General features: G+C 45.1%; 1 protein-coding gene across 8 annotated transcripts in view; it reads right to left on the reverse strand.

Moving 5' to 3' along the window:
- The window catches only part of itpr3 (inositol 1,4,5-trisphosphate receptor, type 3), a 321,535-nt gene that overhangs the window by 75,301 nt on the left and 228,903 nt on the right, over positions 1 to 17,331 (reverse strand). For all 8 annotated transcript variants that reach the window (XM_085910327.1, XM_085910318.1, XM_085910310.1 and 5 more), the window contains 6 exons: positions 12,649 to 12,774; positions 12,455 to 12,580; positions 12,252 to 12,372; positions 1,408 to 1,738; positions 1,136 to 1,244; positions 977 to 1,067 (listed from right to left, as the gene is read on the reverse strand). In XM_085910327.1, coding sequence (XP_085766453.1) covers positions 977 to 1,067; positions 1,136 to 1,244; positions 1,408 to 1,738; positions 12,252 to 12,372; positions 12,455 to 12,580; positions 12,649 to 12,774 — 904 coding nt within the window. The remainder of the gene's footprint in view (positions 1 to 976; positions 1,068 to 1,135; positions 1,245 to 1,407; positions 1,739 to 12,251; positions 12,373 to 12,454; positions 12,581 to 12,648; positions 12,775 to 17,331) is intronic.

The raw sequence follows: 17,331 nt of genomic DNA on the forward strand, positions 1-17,331 counted from the left end.
TTGCTGGTTCATGTCTGTTCTTGGTGTTGGATTTTGACAAATGAATTTGCCCCAAAAGTGCGACTTATAGTCCGGTGCGACTTATATTTGTTTGTTTTTTTTCACTTTATTGTGCATTTTATGGCTGGTGCGACTTACAGTCCAAAAATTACGGTACGTGTGTGTGTGTGTGTGTGTGTGTGTGTGTGTGTGTGTGTGTGTGTGTGTGTGTGTGTGTGTGTATATGTATGTATATATATGTGTGTGTGTGTGTATATATATATATATATATATATATATATATATATATATATATATATATATATATATATATATATATATATATAAAGAGAGAGAGAGAGGTTTTAACTGCCTTTGTTGATGAATGACTTATTTTTGCGATGTTGCATGCAGCAGTGGTTGTTTTGAAGTGCTCTATATTTGCAGTTGATTTACTGAGTTACTATGATATGAAATCTTTACAGTAGTACCTATACAGTACGAGCATCTGAAGAGCTAACTGAGTCACATGCTTTGAATAATCCCTCCCTCCCGCTTGTCCCTCCCTCCCGCTTGTCCCCACGGGGGCTGGAGCCTATCCCAGCAGTCGTCGGGCAGTAGGCGGGGATACCCTGAACTGGTTGCCAGCCAATCGCAGGGCACACAGAGACGAACAACAATGCGCACTAAATCGGCCTACCAAGCATGTTTTTGGGATGTGGGAGGAAACCGGAGTGCCTGGAGAAAACCCAAGAAGGCACGGGGAGAACATGCAAACTCCTCACAAGGAGGGCCGGAGGTGGAACCAAACCCGCACCCTCTGAACTGTGAGGTGGACAGGCTAACCAGTGCGCCACCGTGCTGCCTTCTTTTAATAATATTGTTGATAATATGTTGAATATATGTTGAGCTTACTTGAGTAAAAAAGGACATGAGGAACATGAAGAATATTAGGAAATCTTGTATTTGTTTCTTTTAGAGAATAAACATTTGGGACCTGCCAATCCAAGTTCTATCAGGTCATTCTTCAGGTTGTTCTTGTTTGGAAACAAGTAGTTGTGCAGTAGAACCTTCCGCAGAAAAATTCCCTGGAGGGCCACAAAGGGAAAATTCTAGTATTTATGTATCATCATGACAACAAGAAAAGCGTCTTCACCTTTTCATCAAAGTCCAGTGTTCTGATTAACATCTCCTGTAGTGTCTTTAGAACTTTGATGCATAACTTCTCATCTGAGGACATCAGTGTCTTTGTGTGCTGGATCAGCCTGTGGACACCACACCCGCGTACACACCCGCGCATGCATACACGCACATGCACACACGCACGCACGCACGCACGCACCCACGCACACACACAGTTTAACTTCTGAACGGTCTAAGACACTTGGCATGAAAGTCATCATGAACTGATGAGACGATTGCGCTCACTTGGATATGAATTCACCGGACTCACAGCGCTGGCGTACGTCTGTTCCCTCCAGAAAGAGAAGCTCTGGTTGGTGGAGGACGTCGACAAGCACGGAAAGCTCTGCGTTGACGAGTGGCATGAGGCGCTCCTCCAGGGTATTGATGACGTCCTGCAGTTTCTCTATGATATTCTTGTAGTCCCAAGGGTTGCTGGGGGCAACAGGGCGTAAAGAGCGCAATGTCGACTTGAAGCTGGTGTTGGAGCGTGATAGTGAGTTAAGAGCGCTGGTGGACAACATGGCGCTAATCTGAGTCTCCAAATCCAGAGGAAGAGTGATGGAGCGACTCTTGGCTGCGAGGAAACAACAATGTATTTCATCAAACGACAACAATAATAACATGCGTGGCATCATTGGTGACTAAATAATGACCTCATCAACAGTTTTTGATAACATTGGTGACAGGTTATAATAATAATAATGATAATAATAATAATGCATTACATTTATGTAGCAATTTTCTGTAACATGTGTGGCATCATTGGTGACTAATGACCTCATCAACAGTTTTTGATAACATTGGTGACAGGTTATATTGATAATAATCGTAATAATAGTAATAATAATAATAATGCATTAGATTTATGTAGCAATTTTCTGACAAACTCAAAGCACTTACAGTGGCTGCATAATACATACGCTTGCACATTCACACTCTGGTGGTGGTAAACTACATTAATTAGCAACAGCTGGCCTGGGGCAGAGAAGCGTGGGAGCCAGTGCACACGGCCCCTCTGACCACCAGGTGGTGGTAAAGTACATTATATAGCAACAGCTGGCCTGGGGGAGGCGGACAGAAGTGTGGCAGCCAGTGCACATGACCCTTCAGTCCACCAAGAATCAACACCATTCGCGGCACTGACTGAAAAGTGGGTGAAGTGTCTTGCTCAAGGACACAACACCATGACACAACTCAGGCAGAGCGTGAATCGAACAGTGGACCCACTGTTCGACTGTTCTAACACTGATCCACATCCTGTCCTGTTGACAAGTAACACCAGCTAAGACATCAATGGTGTTAGGGTTGATAGATTAGTTTGATCCTATGATTATGTTGGAATGTAACCTGTAATAAATAACCAAACTTGTCCTGTCTTTACAAAGTAGTAGAACAAAGTGCTAAGATTCCTTGAACTGATTGACCAGCTGCAGAGGAAACAATCAAAGTTGTTCTGTTTACACAACATCGTAAAACATCCCCTGCTCTGATTTGACCAGAGGCCAGTAGAGTCTCCCTGTGGATGAAGTATCTGCTTCTGAAGAGTACTACTTCGTGTTGGCAGGCCTGGGTAAGAGGACTGTTGTCTTTAGTTCCCATGGAAGGAGGGGGTGTTGTAGAGTCCCCCTCTGGATGACGCAGCACTTTTTTTAAAAGGACTTTGCGTTGGCAGGAAAAATAATAAAAAACTAGTCCACCGGTTACAACATTTATTCAAGTCAAGTCAAGTTTATTTGTATAGGCCTAAATCAAAAGCAGTCTCAAAGGGCTTCACATCGACAAACAATTGACAATTATTCTCAAAGCATCAAATAAATAAGAAAGTTTCTGAAAATCAGTTTGTCTTTAATTTTTTTGCAAAAGTATTTAAAAATACAATAAAGTGTTTAAAACACAATTAAGTGTATAAAACTACAATATAGGTTGATAAAACTTTTGTGTGGATATTGTAACAATATATTTGCTCTTATTTATCCATCCATCCATCCATCCATCCATCCATCCATCCATCCATCCATCCATCCATCCATCCATCCATTTTCTGAACCGCTTTGTCCCCACGGGGGTCGCGGGCGTGCTGGAGCCTATCCCAGCCGTCATCGGGCAGCAGGCGGGGGACACCCTGAACCGGTTGCAAGCCAATCGCTCTTATTTATTTTCTTGATTTTCTTATTTATTTAAATATTGTTTATGAAAATCAGTTTAGCTTTAAAATGTTTACAAAAATGTTTAAAAATATAAAAAGCATTTAAAAGTACAATACATTGTTTAAAAATTTAATAAAGGTTGATAGAAGTCGTATATTTTCTGTACATCACAGATTTTCACCTACCGCGGGTGGTATTTGAACCAAACATCTGCTTTAAAAGGGTTTACTGCACTTGCTATCACGTATCCTTCGTGCACAATGTACGGCAATTGGGTCTATCGGGAAGGGCCATTCACCACAGGTTGGCTCGGCACCAACAAATAAATTTGTTTACTTGCTGTGACATAAACTCTGTTCGCAATGTCACAAAATGGTGCGCAACGTCACAAAATGGTGCGCAAGAGGCGTGGTACCTTTTTAAAATTCTGCATTAAACTCATGATCATAAAAACACCAGCAGCAAACAGCAGGGGAAACATTTATTTCAAAAGATGTGGATTTTTTTCCCTCAACGTCAGGTCTGCTCTTCGCAGTTTGATTCATTCAAACTGTCTGTTTGCTCAGGTTTGCCCTGTCTCAGAAGTGCACATAAATAAGACTCTACCAGACCAATCGCTTGTCAGGCGAGATCCAATCTGCCCCCTTGCTCGTTGAAACTTTGCACATTCCCTGCAGTTGTTGAAACTTTCCAAATGAAGTGGAAACATTCTTGCTTAGTTAGTTATCTAAAAATGCTCCAAGAGTACGTGTTTCCACAGCTTTGTAAAATAAAGAGCTAAGACCCTCTGCACTGATTAATCAGTTTGCAGAGGTGACCCCCGAAACCTGTTCACTCCCAGCCCCACCCTGCTTTCTCTCAATAGTCTCTTGCAAGAAGCAAAAGTCAGACTACTGCTGTGGCATGTCACATTGGCGATTGATTCCCTGAGTGAGAGAGCATGCACAATTTCGCATTTGAAAATAGCTTTAAAAAAGAAATTTATCCTTTAACTAATGAATATGTGTCAAAGTAAACACAGGAACAGTTACATCTTGAAATTTGCAGACGATACAGTCATTGTCAGTTTGCTTCACAATGACGAATCAGAAGATGGCCATGTAAATAATTGACTTCATCAGCTAGTGTGAGCTGTGTTTTTTGGTGTTATATGTAGCTAAAATAAAGGACATGTGTATAGATGTCAGAAAACACAAAGCGAAGACTTACAGGGGATTGCACATTTTCTATTGCCGGTCCCACACTTTGAATGACCTTTGAAATGTTAGACAAGCCCCTTGTTAACCATCTTTAAATCAGTGGGCACTCAATTTTAGCAAACACGAGGAACTGTCTTGATGCTTGAGCATACTGCCTAGATCCATTTTGAAGACAAATGAGGTGCTCCTTTATATCGTGTCAGGAAAAGAAATCTCACATCCCATTCAAAGTATTATGGAGAGAGGACCGAGCAACATTGATTTGTGAGAGAAATGATATCCACCCAAGTGACAAGCACACCATCAATGAAATCATTGACAACAAAACCAAGTTGGGGACAAAATTAGTAACATCTCCCTAAGAAATTGTCAGTGACATTATCACTGTTCATTTATGTCACAGTTCACAAAAGGATCTGAGTTTATTAATATTATACTATATTATAGCCCGTATATTAGGTGTTGAAGAATTAACATTTCTGTGGTAAATATGTTGACAGTTGAGTCGACTGATCGGTGATGTCATTGATAGCTACCTTTTTTCAGCCAGCAACAGCAGTGACAACACGGTTGCTTATAATTTTAAATGATTTTGAAATTAAATGAGAAGGGAATACTTTGATGTCACTTATTATTTTGTAAGAGAAAAAGGAAGGAGACTGTCAAACTGTCAATAGATGGAATTAATATTGAAAGGGTTTCTGAACTTAGATTTTTCGGACTGATACTGGATGACGCTCTGACATGGAAATCTCATATTGCACATGTACGGAAAAAGATGTCTAAGAGTATTTTTATATTAAACTAGAATTTGCAATTTCTGGAGAAATTGCGTGTGAAGGCGAAATGGTTGAATAACGTTTTGGGGAATTCAAAATTGAAAATTTTGAATTGTTGGTAACTTGAAAGTCGTGGAATAGGTAGGCAAAAGATTAACAGTTGAAAGTTGGAATGGGTTGAATTGGTTAAAAAATGTAGAAGTTAGAGCAAATGTTGAATCCCCATTGAGAATGAATGGGAATTAAAAAAAAAAATTGCACCAAAATGTTTTGAAATTTGGAACGAAACGAAATATACGGCTTCAAAAGTTTCACTTTCGGAGTTAAATGTTGAAACGGGTTGAATCGGACAAAAATTGCAAAAGTTAGCGAAAATGTAGCTATTGAGGGCACTTTGTGTAGAAATAAGGTCACTTCTGGTTTGATTTGGGTCACTTCCGGTTTAGAAAGGTCACTTCCGGTTTACCAAGGGTCACTTTCGGTTCATTTGGGGTCACTTCCGGTTTGCCTGAGGTCACTTCCGGTCTATTTGGGGTCACTTCCGGTTTGCCTGAGGTTATTTCCGGTTCATTTGGGGTCACTTCCGTGTTACCTGGGGTCACTTCCGGTCGCGCGTCACCAATATGGAACTGCTAATCGTCAGTCCTCATAGATTTGACACTCTTGCCACCTGATTCTCGTTTGCCTGACCCGCTGTGTAACGAGATGCCTGCACGACACAACTTTGCAGACCGGCACGTCATTTTAAAGTGTAAACGTGCAACGGCTCCGCTCTGCTCTTGCCGTGCTGATTGGCTGTCGCACCCCTCTACCCAGCGCGAGGGTAACCGCACAAGATTTTTATAATATTATGACGGGCAAAAAAACGATACACTCGGGAGTGACAAGCATCCATCCATCCATCCATCCATCCATCCATCCATCCATCCATCCATCCATCCATCCATCCATCCATCTTTTTCCGCTTATCCGGGGTCAGGTCGCGGGGGCAGCAGCTTTAGGAGGGACTGCCAGATTTCTCTCTCCCCAGCCACTTCATCCAGCTCATCCCGGGGAATCCCAAGGCAATCCCAGGCCAGCCGAGAGACATAGTCTCTCCAGCGCATCCTGGGTCGTCCACGGGGTCTCCTACCGGTGGGACATGCCCAGAACACATCCCCAGGGAGCATCCAGGAGGCATCCTGATGAGATGCCCGAGCCACCTCATCTGGCTGCTCTCAACGTGGAGGAGCAGCGACTCTACTCCGAGTCTCTCCCGGATGACCAAGCTCCTCACCCTATTTCTAAGGGAGAGCCCGGACACTGTGCGAAGGAAACCTGTCCTGACCCGGTACCTGTCAGCTGCCTCCGGAGTCCCGCAGGCAAAAAGCGTTCATGATCGACTTTATAGTCATGTCATCGGATTTGCGGCCGCATGTTTTGGAAACTCGGGTGAAGAGAGGGGCGGACTTGTCAACTGATCACCACCTGGTGGTGGGTTGGCTCGGATGGTGGGGGAAGATGCCGGTTCGACCTGGCAGACCCAAACGCTCTGTGAGGGTCTGCTGGGAACGTCTGGCAGAATCCCCTGTCAGGAAGAGCTTCAACTTCCACCTCCAGCAGAACTTTTCCCATGTCCCGGGGGAGGCGGGGGAGATTGAGTCCGAGTGGACCTTGTTCCGCGCCTCCATTGTTGAGGCAGCCGACCAGAGCTGTGGCCGTAAGGTTGTTGGTGCCTGTCGTGGCGGCAATCCCCGGACCCGCTGGTGGACACCGGCGGTAAGGGATGCCGTCAAGCTGAAGAAGGAGTCCTATAGGGCGGTTTTGGCCTGCGGGACTCCGGAGGCAGCTGACAGGTACCGGATGGCCAAGCGGAACACGGCTTCGGCGGTTGCTGAGGCAAAAACTCGGGCGTGGGAGGAGTTCGGCGAGGCCATGGAGAATGACTTCCGGACGGCTTTGAGGAAATTCTGGTCCACCATCCGGCGTCTCAGGAAGGGGAAGCAGTGCACGGTCAACACTGTTTACAGTGGAGATGGTGTGCTGCTGACCACGACTCGGGATGTCGTGAGTCGGTAGGGGGAATACTTCGAAGACCTCCTCAATTCCACCGACATGTCTTCCATTGTGGAAGCAGGGCCTGAGGACTCTGAGGCGGACTCTCCAATCTCGGAGGTCGAAGTCACTGAGGTAGTTAAAAAAACTCCTCGGTGGCAAGGCCCCGGGGGTGGATGAGATCCGCCCGGAGTTCTTAAAGGCTCTGGATGTTGTGGGGCTGTCATGGCTGACACGCCTCTACAGCATTGCGTGGACAACGGGGACGGTGTCTCTGGATTGGCAGACTGGGGTGGTGGTTCCCCTCTTTAAGAAGGGGGACCGGAGGGTGTGTTCCAATTACAGGGGAATCACACTTATCAGCCTCCCTGGTAAGGTCTATTCAGGGGTGCTGGAGAGGAGGATCCGTCGGGAGGTCGAACCTCGGATTCAGGAGGAGCAGTGTGGCTTTCGTCCTGGCCGTGGAACAGTGGACCAGCTCTACACCCTCGGCAGGATCCTCGAGGGTGCATGGGAGTTCGCCCAACCAGTCCACATGTGTTTTGTGGACTTGGAGAAAGCGTTCGACCGTGTCCCGCGGGAGGTTCTCTAGAGGGTGCTTCGGGAGTAAGGGGTGCCGAGCCAACTGATAAGGGCGGTTCGGTCCCTGTATCACCGATGCCAGAGTTTGGTCCGCATTTCCAGCAGTAAGTCGGATTCGTTCTCAGTGAGGGTTGGACTCCGCCAAGGCTGCCCTTTGTCGCCGATTCTGTTCATAATTTTTATGGACAGAATTTCTAGGCGCAGCCGAGGCGTTGAGGGGGTCCGGTTTGGGGACCTCAGCATCGCGTCACTGCTTTTTGCAGATGACGTGGTGCTGTTGGCTTCCTCAGTCCGTGATCTCCAGCTCTCACTGGAGCGGTTCGCAGCCGAGTGTGAAGCGGTCGGGATGAGGGTCAGCACCTCCAAATCCGAGTCCATGGTCCTCGGTCGGAAAAGGGTGGAATGCCCTCTGCGGATCGGGGATGAGATCCTACCCCAAGTGGAGGAGTTCAAGTATTTTTGGGGTCTTGTTCACGAGTGAGGGCAGGATGGAGCGCGAGATCGACAGGCGGATCGGTACAGCGTCGGCAGTAATGTGGACTCTGTACCGGTCCGTCGTGGTGAAGAGAGAGCTGAGCCAAAAGGCAAAGTTCTCGATTTACCGGTCAATCTACGCTCCTGCCCTCACCTATGGTCACGAGCTATGGGTCGTGACCGAAAGAACGAGATCCAGGATACAAGCGGCTTAAATGAGTTTCCTCCGCAGGGTGTCCGGGCTCTCCCTTAGAGATAGGGTGAGAAGCTCGGTCATCCGGGAGAGACTCGGAGTAGAGCCGCTGCTCCTCCACTTTGAGAGGAGCCAGATGAGGTGGCTCGGTTATCTCATCAGGATGCCTCTTGGACGCCTCCCTGGGGAGGTGTTCCGGGCATGTCCCACCGGTAGGAGACCCCGGGGACGACCCAGGACGCGCTGGAGAGACTACGTCTCTCGGCTGGCCTGGGAACGCCTTGGGATCCTCGGGATGAGCTGGAGGAAGTGGCTGGGGAGAGGGAGGTCTGGGAGTCCCTCCTAAAGCTGCTGCCCCCGCGACCCGACCCCGGATAAGCGGAAGAAGATGAAGGTGAAGGCATCAATTCTAATCATGCCTCTAAATGAAGCAAGTGGGAGCAGTAAAGTCATCCTAAAACACAAAGACGCTCCTTAAGCAATGCGACAGTGAGCGGCCAGCCGGCGCGCTGCGGGTGTGCGATCGGACCAAATTAAGGTCCACTTAAATTTTGTAAAGTCCATTAGGACTTTAAAAATAATTTCTAAATTTTAGCGACAGCTCTGTCACAATAATGCGACCAGGGCGGTGCATTTGCGCGGTCGGACAAAATTAAGCTCCCTGCGCACTGAGGTCAACTTAAATTTTGGAAAGTACATCAGGACTTTAAAAATATTTTCTTAATTTCAGTGACCGCTCTGTGCAGTTCTCTCTCTCTCTCTCTCTATATATATATATATATATATATATATATATATATATATATATATATATATATATACACACACACATATATATAAATATATATACTGCGGTGTGGACCGCGTGTGTGTTGTTGTTTGAGATAAGCTGTTGAGAAACAGGATTCCTCATTTGTGTGATCGTTTGGCTGCGGCATCTTCTCCCGCCAATTTTTGAATGTGCTTGTATGATTGTTTGGCCCAGCATTTTCACCCGCCATTTTTTTTAATGTGTTTGTGCGATCGTTTGACTGCGGCATCTTCTCCCGCCTTTTTTTTTTAATGTGCTTGTGTGATCGTTTGGCTGCAGCGTTTTCTCCCGCCGTTTTTTTAATGTGTTTGTGTGAGCGCTGGGCCGCAGCGCTTTCTCTCGCCAATTTTTGAATGTGTACGTGTGATCAGTTAGCCGCAGAGCTTCCCCCCTGCAATTTTTGAATGTGAGTCAGATAAGTGATTGTTGTAAAAGACTGCAGGGGCGTGATCCCCAGGTGTCTCACCTGTGCATCTCCATCTTTCTTTGTCTCCACGGACGTTGGAGGGTGAAAAGGGAGGGGCGTGGTCGTTGTAATTTGCTTGTGAAAAGACTACTGGAGCGTGCTCCCCAGTGTGTCACCTGTGCCTTTCTATCATCCATTGTCTCCACTAATGTGGGTGGGGTGATTGATATTGTAATTTGATTGTAGGGAAGACTGATGGAGGTGCGGGGGTCTGTGTCCAAACCATCTGTGTCACTCCAAATCATAAAATACATCGATCATCGATCGTGTAAACAATGCCGCGTCGGACTCGTGATTTGCATGTCTAATTATTACACAGACCCATATAATGACATATAAAGTATATTTCAAATAACTATCATATAGCAACAATATTACCAAACCATCTGTCACTCCAAATCATAAAATCCATCGCGTACGCGCGCCGTCGGACTCGTGATTTGCATGTCTAATTATTCCACAGACCCATATAACAATATATAAAGTATATTTCAAATAACTATCATAAGGCAACAATATTATCTGTGTCACTCCAAATCATTAAATCCATCAATCAAATTCCTCGTCTTTTGTCAACAAAGTGCGCCCTGACGTCAGCCTCGTCGTTATTCCACAGATCTAGCATATATTGTAGCATTAACAAAGTACAAGCAAAGACGTGTGTTTGGTAAACGGCTCTTTATTTTACAAAACAAGAGTTCAACGAGCCAACAACTACTGAACTGTAAGGCTAAAAACATAAACAAGTAGCTACACGAAATAAAACATAAATAGCATAACTTAGCATAGCTAAATAGCATAACTATAACATAAATAATAACTTTTTCAAACCGTCTGTGTCTTCTGTCTCATCATTAAATCCTTCAAACTCTTCATCCTCCGTGTCACTGACAAACAACTCCGCTACTGATGCCGGTAGTACGTGCGGCCTCTGCATCGCTGACGTCAGACTCCTCGTCAGTTTCAGTTGGACTTATTCCAGCTTTTCTGAATCCTGACAGAATGGTTTTGAGTGTAACCGAAGCCCATGCTTTATCAATCCATCCAATGACGTCCAGGAATGTTGCACGTCGCATTCTCCCGGTTGCCGTGAAGCTGTGCTCTCCGTCCATCATCCACTGCTCCCACAGGTTACGCAGAACTGCTTTAAAGCTCCTATTCACAAAGACGTCGAGTGGCTGGAGTATTTTAGTGCAGCCTCCAGGGATGATGGCAGGTATGGAGTTGAGGTTTTTTAATTATTTATTTTTTTATCTGTGGCGTGATGTGCGCTCGCATGCTGTCCATCACAAGCAGACCTTGCATCCTAAATTGCATTGCTGCCCCTACTGTTGTTTTTTTTATTTTTATTTTTTTACATCACCACACTAAATTCTCTTCACCAAACCTGTGTTTTTTAAAAACTCAAAAAAAACAGCGCTTTCCCCGCCCAGTTGTTGCATCACGGCCAATGATGAAATTTAAAGCACCCTCGTTCAGTTTAGTTTGAAAATAACTATATTTCTTTTTCAGTTTTTTTTTTGTTTTTGTTTATTTGTTTCATGAACTTGAATATTGTGCTTTAAAGTGTGAATTGCTTTATTCGTTTTTTCAGTGTATTAAAAATAATATTTGAGGTGATCAACTGTACTAGTAAGTAATGTGTTAATGATCAAGTAATATTTTGGAAAAAAAAAAAACACATATAAGTCGCTCCTGAGTATAAGTCGCCCCCCCCACCCAAACTATGGAAAAAAAAACGTGACTTATAGTCCGAAAATTACGGTACTTCATGAAGTTTTGCCCATGGTTTTTACTGTTTTTTTTGTTTGTTTTTTTCATTATTTTGAAGAATTTCTTTGATTTGTATGCTTGTGAAGCCATTAAGACTACAGTAATTTCCAGACTACAAGCAGTTTTTTTTTTGCTCAAGTTTTGAACCCTGCAGCTTGTCGTCCAGTGAGGCCTATCTATGGATTTTTTGTGATGACTCGATCACTTTTACACTCGTTAAAAGGCTGTGGACTGCTGTTGTGCGGCACTGCTTTGCTGGGCGGAGGGATATGTGACACGGTCACTGGGGAAAATAGTGGTGTGTTGATCGCATGTCCATCCGCCAGGCAAATTGTGCCGTATAATTGACACAAAGAAGCGACAGAACGAGATCAAGACATCCAGAAATTATGCTAGTTATTATGTGGAATGGGGCAGGAACTATAAGATTTTCTTCTCAAGGATAGATATGTAAATATGGATTTACTTGCTAAAATTGCATTGTCTATTGATCAAAATACACACCAATGAAGGAGATAAATAAAAATTTAATCAATGAATAAATTATACATGAAATCTGTCTCCTCAACTCAAAAGTAGTGTTTTAAAATCAATTGAGTAACCTCCTGTAGAATTGGATGAAAGGTTACCTGTGATTGCCAGGGTCTTGATGCAATTCTCAACTTGGCTTTGATGCTGCTGCTGCAACCAGGGACAGTCCAGCAGGCGCACGGATGATTGCAGCAGCTTTGTGACGATGGAATGATGACTCTAACAATGAGAGGAGATGTTGTGGAGTAAAACCCAAGAATTAGATAAACCACATCTCTGCAGAGGCAAATATTGAGCTGACCTGCAGCGAGGTGCTGTTTTCAGAGAAGGGTGAGCTGAAAAAAGCATTGATGGTGTCTAAGACCACATTGATTATATACTTTTCCAAAACTGGATCTGAAAGTCGCTTGTCTCGCTTGTTGCACACCTGCCAGGAGCACACACCCTATTAGCAATCACAGATCAATAGTAGGACAACAAAGCGCTCCCGCTCACTTGGGCCATGTCAACTGTGAAGTCCTCAAAGAGCTTCCAGATGTGGTTGGATGTGTAGATCTCCTTCATCTCTACCTCTGTATCCACATAGCAGTGATTGACAAAGTTGACGTAAGCAACTTTCACCTGAACGCACACAAAATGATGGCATGGCAGAGGCTCAATGAATTGCGGTAAATTGCAGTAAATTGAATCAAAACCCCAGATAAAGTGCATGTCAAAGTCAAAGTCTGCTTCATTGTCAATTTCTGTCAAGACACACAAAGAGATCGAAATTGTGTTTCCTACTATTCCACGGTGACAAGACATATTACATATTATACACTGCTCAAAAAAATTAAAGGAACACTTTGAAAACACATCAGATTTCAATGGTGAAAAAAAAGTTGGATATCTATATTGATATGGACAGTTTAATGTCTCAGGAACAAAAGGATGCCACATCTTTTGATGGAAATAAAAGTTTTCACCCTACAGAGGGCACAGTATGTAGACACCCTAGAAATCAAAGTGAAAAAATAATGTGGCAGGCTCGTCCATTTTGCCTAAATTCAATTTCTGCAATTCAAAACTCTTTTCAATATCTTGTGTAGCCCCCATATGCTTGTATGAATGCTTGACAACGTCGCGGCATGCTCCTAATGAGACGACGGATGGTGTCTTGTCCCACACCTGGGCCACGGGGCCGTTTAATCCGGCCCGCCAAACCTGAATAAATTGCATTAAACATTTGTTGGGTCATTTTCCCTGCAATTACTATGTTTCCCCAATAGAAGGGGAAGCGCCCGCCCGCGCATTTACTCCCGGAAGCCGTGTCAGAAAGCTCGGTGCACACTCACAAGTGCATGTACGTACTAAGTACTACGGACCCGGCACACTCCGCGCTCGATTTCCATCAGTGCCGACTTTCGAGTGTGGGCTGTGACGTCAGCATTCTCGTAATTTGCAAAGAGTGGACAATTTGGCTCGACCTACGTGTGAGCAGACGTTCAGCCACAAGAACGTCAACAAAGCCCGTCACAAATCTAGGTTAACGGACCAACACCTCGGCTCGGTCCTAAGAATTACCACAACAAATTTTACTCCAGACCATGATGGACTCGCAAAAAAGGAAGACCAACAATACTATTGATTTCTTTATGAGTTTATTTAGATGTATTCATTCACTGATTCTTCAAGATGATGTATTAGGTCAGAATGTTTGCCATTTGATGGGATTTCACCTCATTAGATAAACATATTTCATAAATCTGCAGGCGCTGAAGTGATGGAAACTATTATTTATAATAACAGTGTCGTATTTAATGAGAATCACTGATAGTAGTTTTTTGGTGAAATATTTTTTTAATGCTGTTAATAAATGCATTTGTTTTCAAAAAGCTCTGTTTGAATATCTATGCTTTACTATCTACTAAAAGTAAAAACATTTTATGCAATGACCTTTACACGTCATTTCTATTACTTCACACAAACACTACATCCATCTGCTCCTGGTTCGGCCCCCGGGTCAAAATTTAGAACCCAATTCGGCCCGCCAGTCAAAAGGTTTGCCAACCCCTGGTCTAAGGGCATCAGTGAGCTCCTGCAAAGTCTAACAAGCAACCTGGTGGCGTCTGATGGACATTATGTCCCAAAGGTGTTCTGTCGGGTTGAGATCAGGTGATCGTGAGGGCCATTCAATTGTGTCAGTTCCTTCATCCTTCAGATACTGTCTGTATACTCTTGCCACATGAAGCCGGGAATGTCGTGGATCAGGAGGAACCCAGGACCTACTGCACCAGTGAAGGGTCCGACCATGGGTGCAAGGATTTCATCCCGATATCTAATGGCAGTCAGACTGCCATTCTCCCGCCTGTAGAGGATTGTTCGCCACTCGATGGAAATGCCTCCCCAGACCATCACTGACCCACCACTGAACCGGTCATGCTGAATGATGTTGCAGGCAGCATAGCGCTCTCCTTGGCTTCTACAGACCCTTTCACGTCTATCACAGGTACTCAGGGTAAACCTGCTCTCATCTGTGAAAAGCACAGGGCGCCAGTGGTGGACTTGCCAATTCTGGTGTTCTATGGTAAATGCCAATCGAGCTCCATGGTGCTGAGTAGTGAGCTTAGGGCACACTACAGGATGTCGTGCCCTGAGGCCAGCCTCGTGAAGTCTGTTTCTGACTGTTTGGGCAAAAACATTCACACCAGTAGCCTGCTGAAGGTCATTCTGTAGGGCTCGGGCAGTGCTCAACTTGTTCCTCCTTGCACAAAGCAGCGGATATCGGTCCTGCTGATGGGATGAGGACCGTCTACGGGCCTGTGCAGCTCTCCCAGAGTAACTGCCTGTCTCCTGGAATCTCCTCCATGCTCTGGAGATTGTACTGGGAGACACATCAAATCTTCTTGCAACAGCACGCATGGATGTGTCATCCTGGAGGAGTTGGACAATCTGCGCAACTTCAGGAGGGTTAAGAAATCGCCTCATGCTTCCAGTCATGATAATGACTCTTGCTAAAGCCAACACTTGTGGAAAAACAGTTAAAAAAATATCAAGAGGAAGGAGCTTGAAATGGCTCCACCTGCAAAACCAGTCCTGTTTTGGGGACCATCTTGTTGTTGCCCCTCTAGTGTACCTGTTGTTAATTCCATCAACACTAATGCAGCTGAAAGTGATTAACAACCCCCTCTGCCATGTGCCTGACCAAAACCTTATCAGATAAGTGCAATTGAATTCATGCCATACCCTGATAAAAAACTGTTCCTTTAATTTTTTTGAGCAGTGTATATATATTGGTCCACGGACAAACAAAACATTCAAGGAAGACAATACAAAAAGTAAAAACAAGAAGGCACATTCAATGAATAAATAAGAGCAATGAATGAATGAATGAATGAATGAATGCATGCATGCATGCATGCATGCATGCATGCATACATACATACATACATACATACATACATACATACATAAATAAATAAGAGCAACATGGTTGAAATGGAGCAATTGTGCATACAGCAGACAGTCAGAATATAGTGCAAAGGTACAGGAGGAGCCAACGTGGCCCAAAAAGGGAGAGAGAGTTCAGGATCCTAACAGCCTGGAGTATGAAGCTGCTGGTGAGGCTGGTAGTGCGGGAGCGCAGGCCTCTGTACCTCTTCCCTGAGGGCAGTAGACCAAAGTGTGAGCGGGGTGACTCACATCACTCACAATTGTCGTCGCCTTGCGGGTGAGATGGGAGGTGTAAATGTCCTTCAGGGAAGGGAGTGAAGCACTTCCAGCTGTGTTCACTATGCGCTGCAGGGCCTTCATGTTGTATTCAGTGCAGCTACCACCCCACACAGCGATACAACTGGAGAGGACGCTCTCAATGGTGCCACGGTAGAATGTGGTCATGATGGCTGGTGGCGCACTTGCTCACCTGAGTTTCCACAAGAAGTAAAGGTGGCGCTGAGCTTTCTTCGCCAGTGATGCAGTGTTGGTGGTCCAGGAGAGGTCTTCACTGATGTGCACCCCCAGGAATCTGGTGCTGCTCACTCTCTCTACCACAGCACCGTTGATAGTCAGTGGCAGGTGACCCTTCCGGAAGTCAACAACAATCTCCTTGGTCTTGCTGACGTTCAGCAGGAGGTTGTTGTCCCTGCACCATGTGGCCAGAAGGTCGACCTCCGACCTGTATTAAGTCTCGTCGCCCTTGGTGATGAGACCCACCAAAGTCGTGTCGTCAGCAAATTTCACCATGCGGTTGTTGCTGTAGGTTGCAGTGCAGTCATGTGTCAGCAGGGTGAAGAGCAGCGGACTGAGCACGCAGCCTGATGCTGCTTGAGATATTGTCGCCAACACGTACTACTTGAGGCCTCTGACAGAGGAAGTCCAGTAGCCAGTTGCAGAGGTAGGTACTAAGTCCCAATTCGTCGAGTTTGCAGATGAGTCGCTGTGGTACAATGGTGTTGAATGCAGAACTGAAGTCCACAAACAGAAATCTCACATACGAGTCTCTTTTTTTCCAGGTGGGTGAGGGCTGAGTGGAGGGCAGAGCAGATTGCATCCTCAGAGGACCGTTTGGCTCGGTATGGAAACTGGAAGGAGTCAAGGGCGGGGGGGAGAATGGATCTGATGTGTGTCATGACAAGCCGCTCAAAGCAGTTCATGATGATGGATGTCAGTGCCATGGGGCGGTAGTCATTGAAGCCGGATGGAGCAGTCTTCTTCGGCACAGGTATGAAAGTGGCAGCCTTGAAACATGATGGGACGATGGCTTGCTGCAGGGAAATGTTAAATATGTCTGTGAAGACACCCTTAAGCTCTTATATGGTGCCCAGTAATATCTGCGCAATCTGATTGGTAAACGGTGGTGTAAAGGAAACTTAAAGAGACAGAGGCAGACGGGTCGGAGACCCTTGTATCCATATTAGGGTGTTGATCAAAATGAGGGTTGATGGGCATTAAAGTAGAAAACCAAGTTCATGAGTCTCCTGACAAGGTTTCCGATAATTATTTACCATATGCAGCACCTTCCACCTTATTGATAATCGTTTTTACTGACCATTTCTCATCTGCAAACGGGCCACTCACACTCTGGGCATCACGGACATCATGACTAGAGTGGGCCATGGACAGAAACACTGCTTCGCATGGCAATGTTAGTAGTACCATTTTCTGCTACGTTCAAAGTTGCAGTATTACCAATAACACTGG

This window comes from Syngnathus leptorhynchus, chromosome 1 (genome assembly GCF_054491065.1).
Source record: "Syngnathus leptorhynchus isolate UIUO chromosome 1, UIUO_Slep, whole genome shotgun sequence".
In the NCBI taxonomy this organism is placed as follows: Eukaryota; Metazoa; Chordata; class Actinopteri; order Syngnathiformes; family Syngnathidae; genus Syngnathus; species Syngnathus leptorhynchus.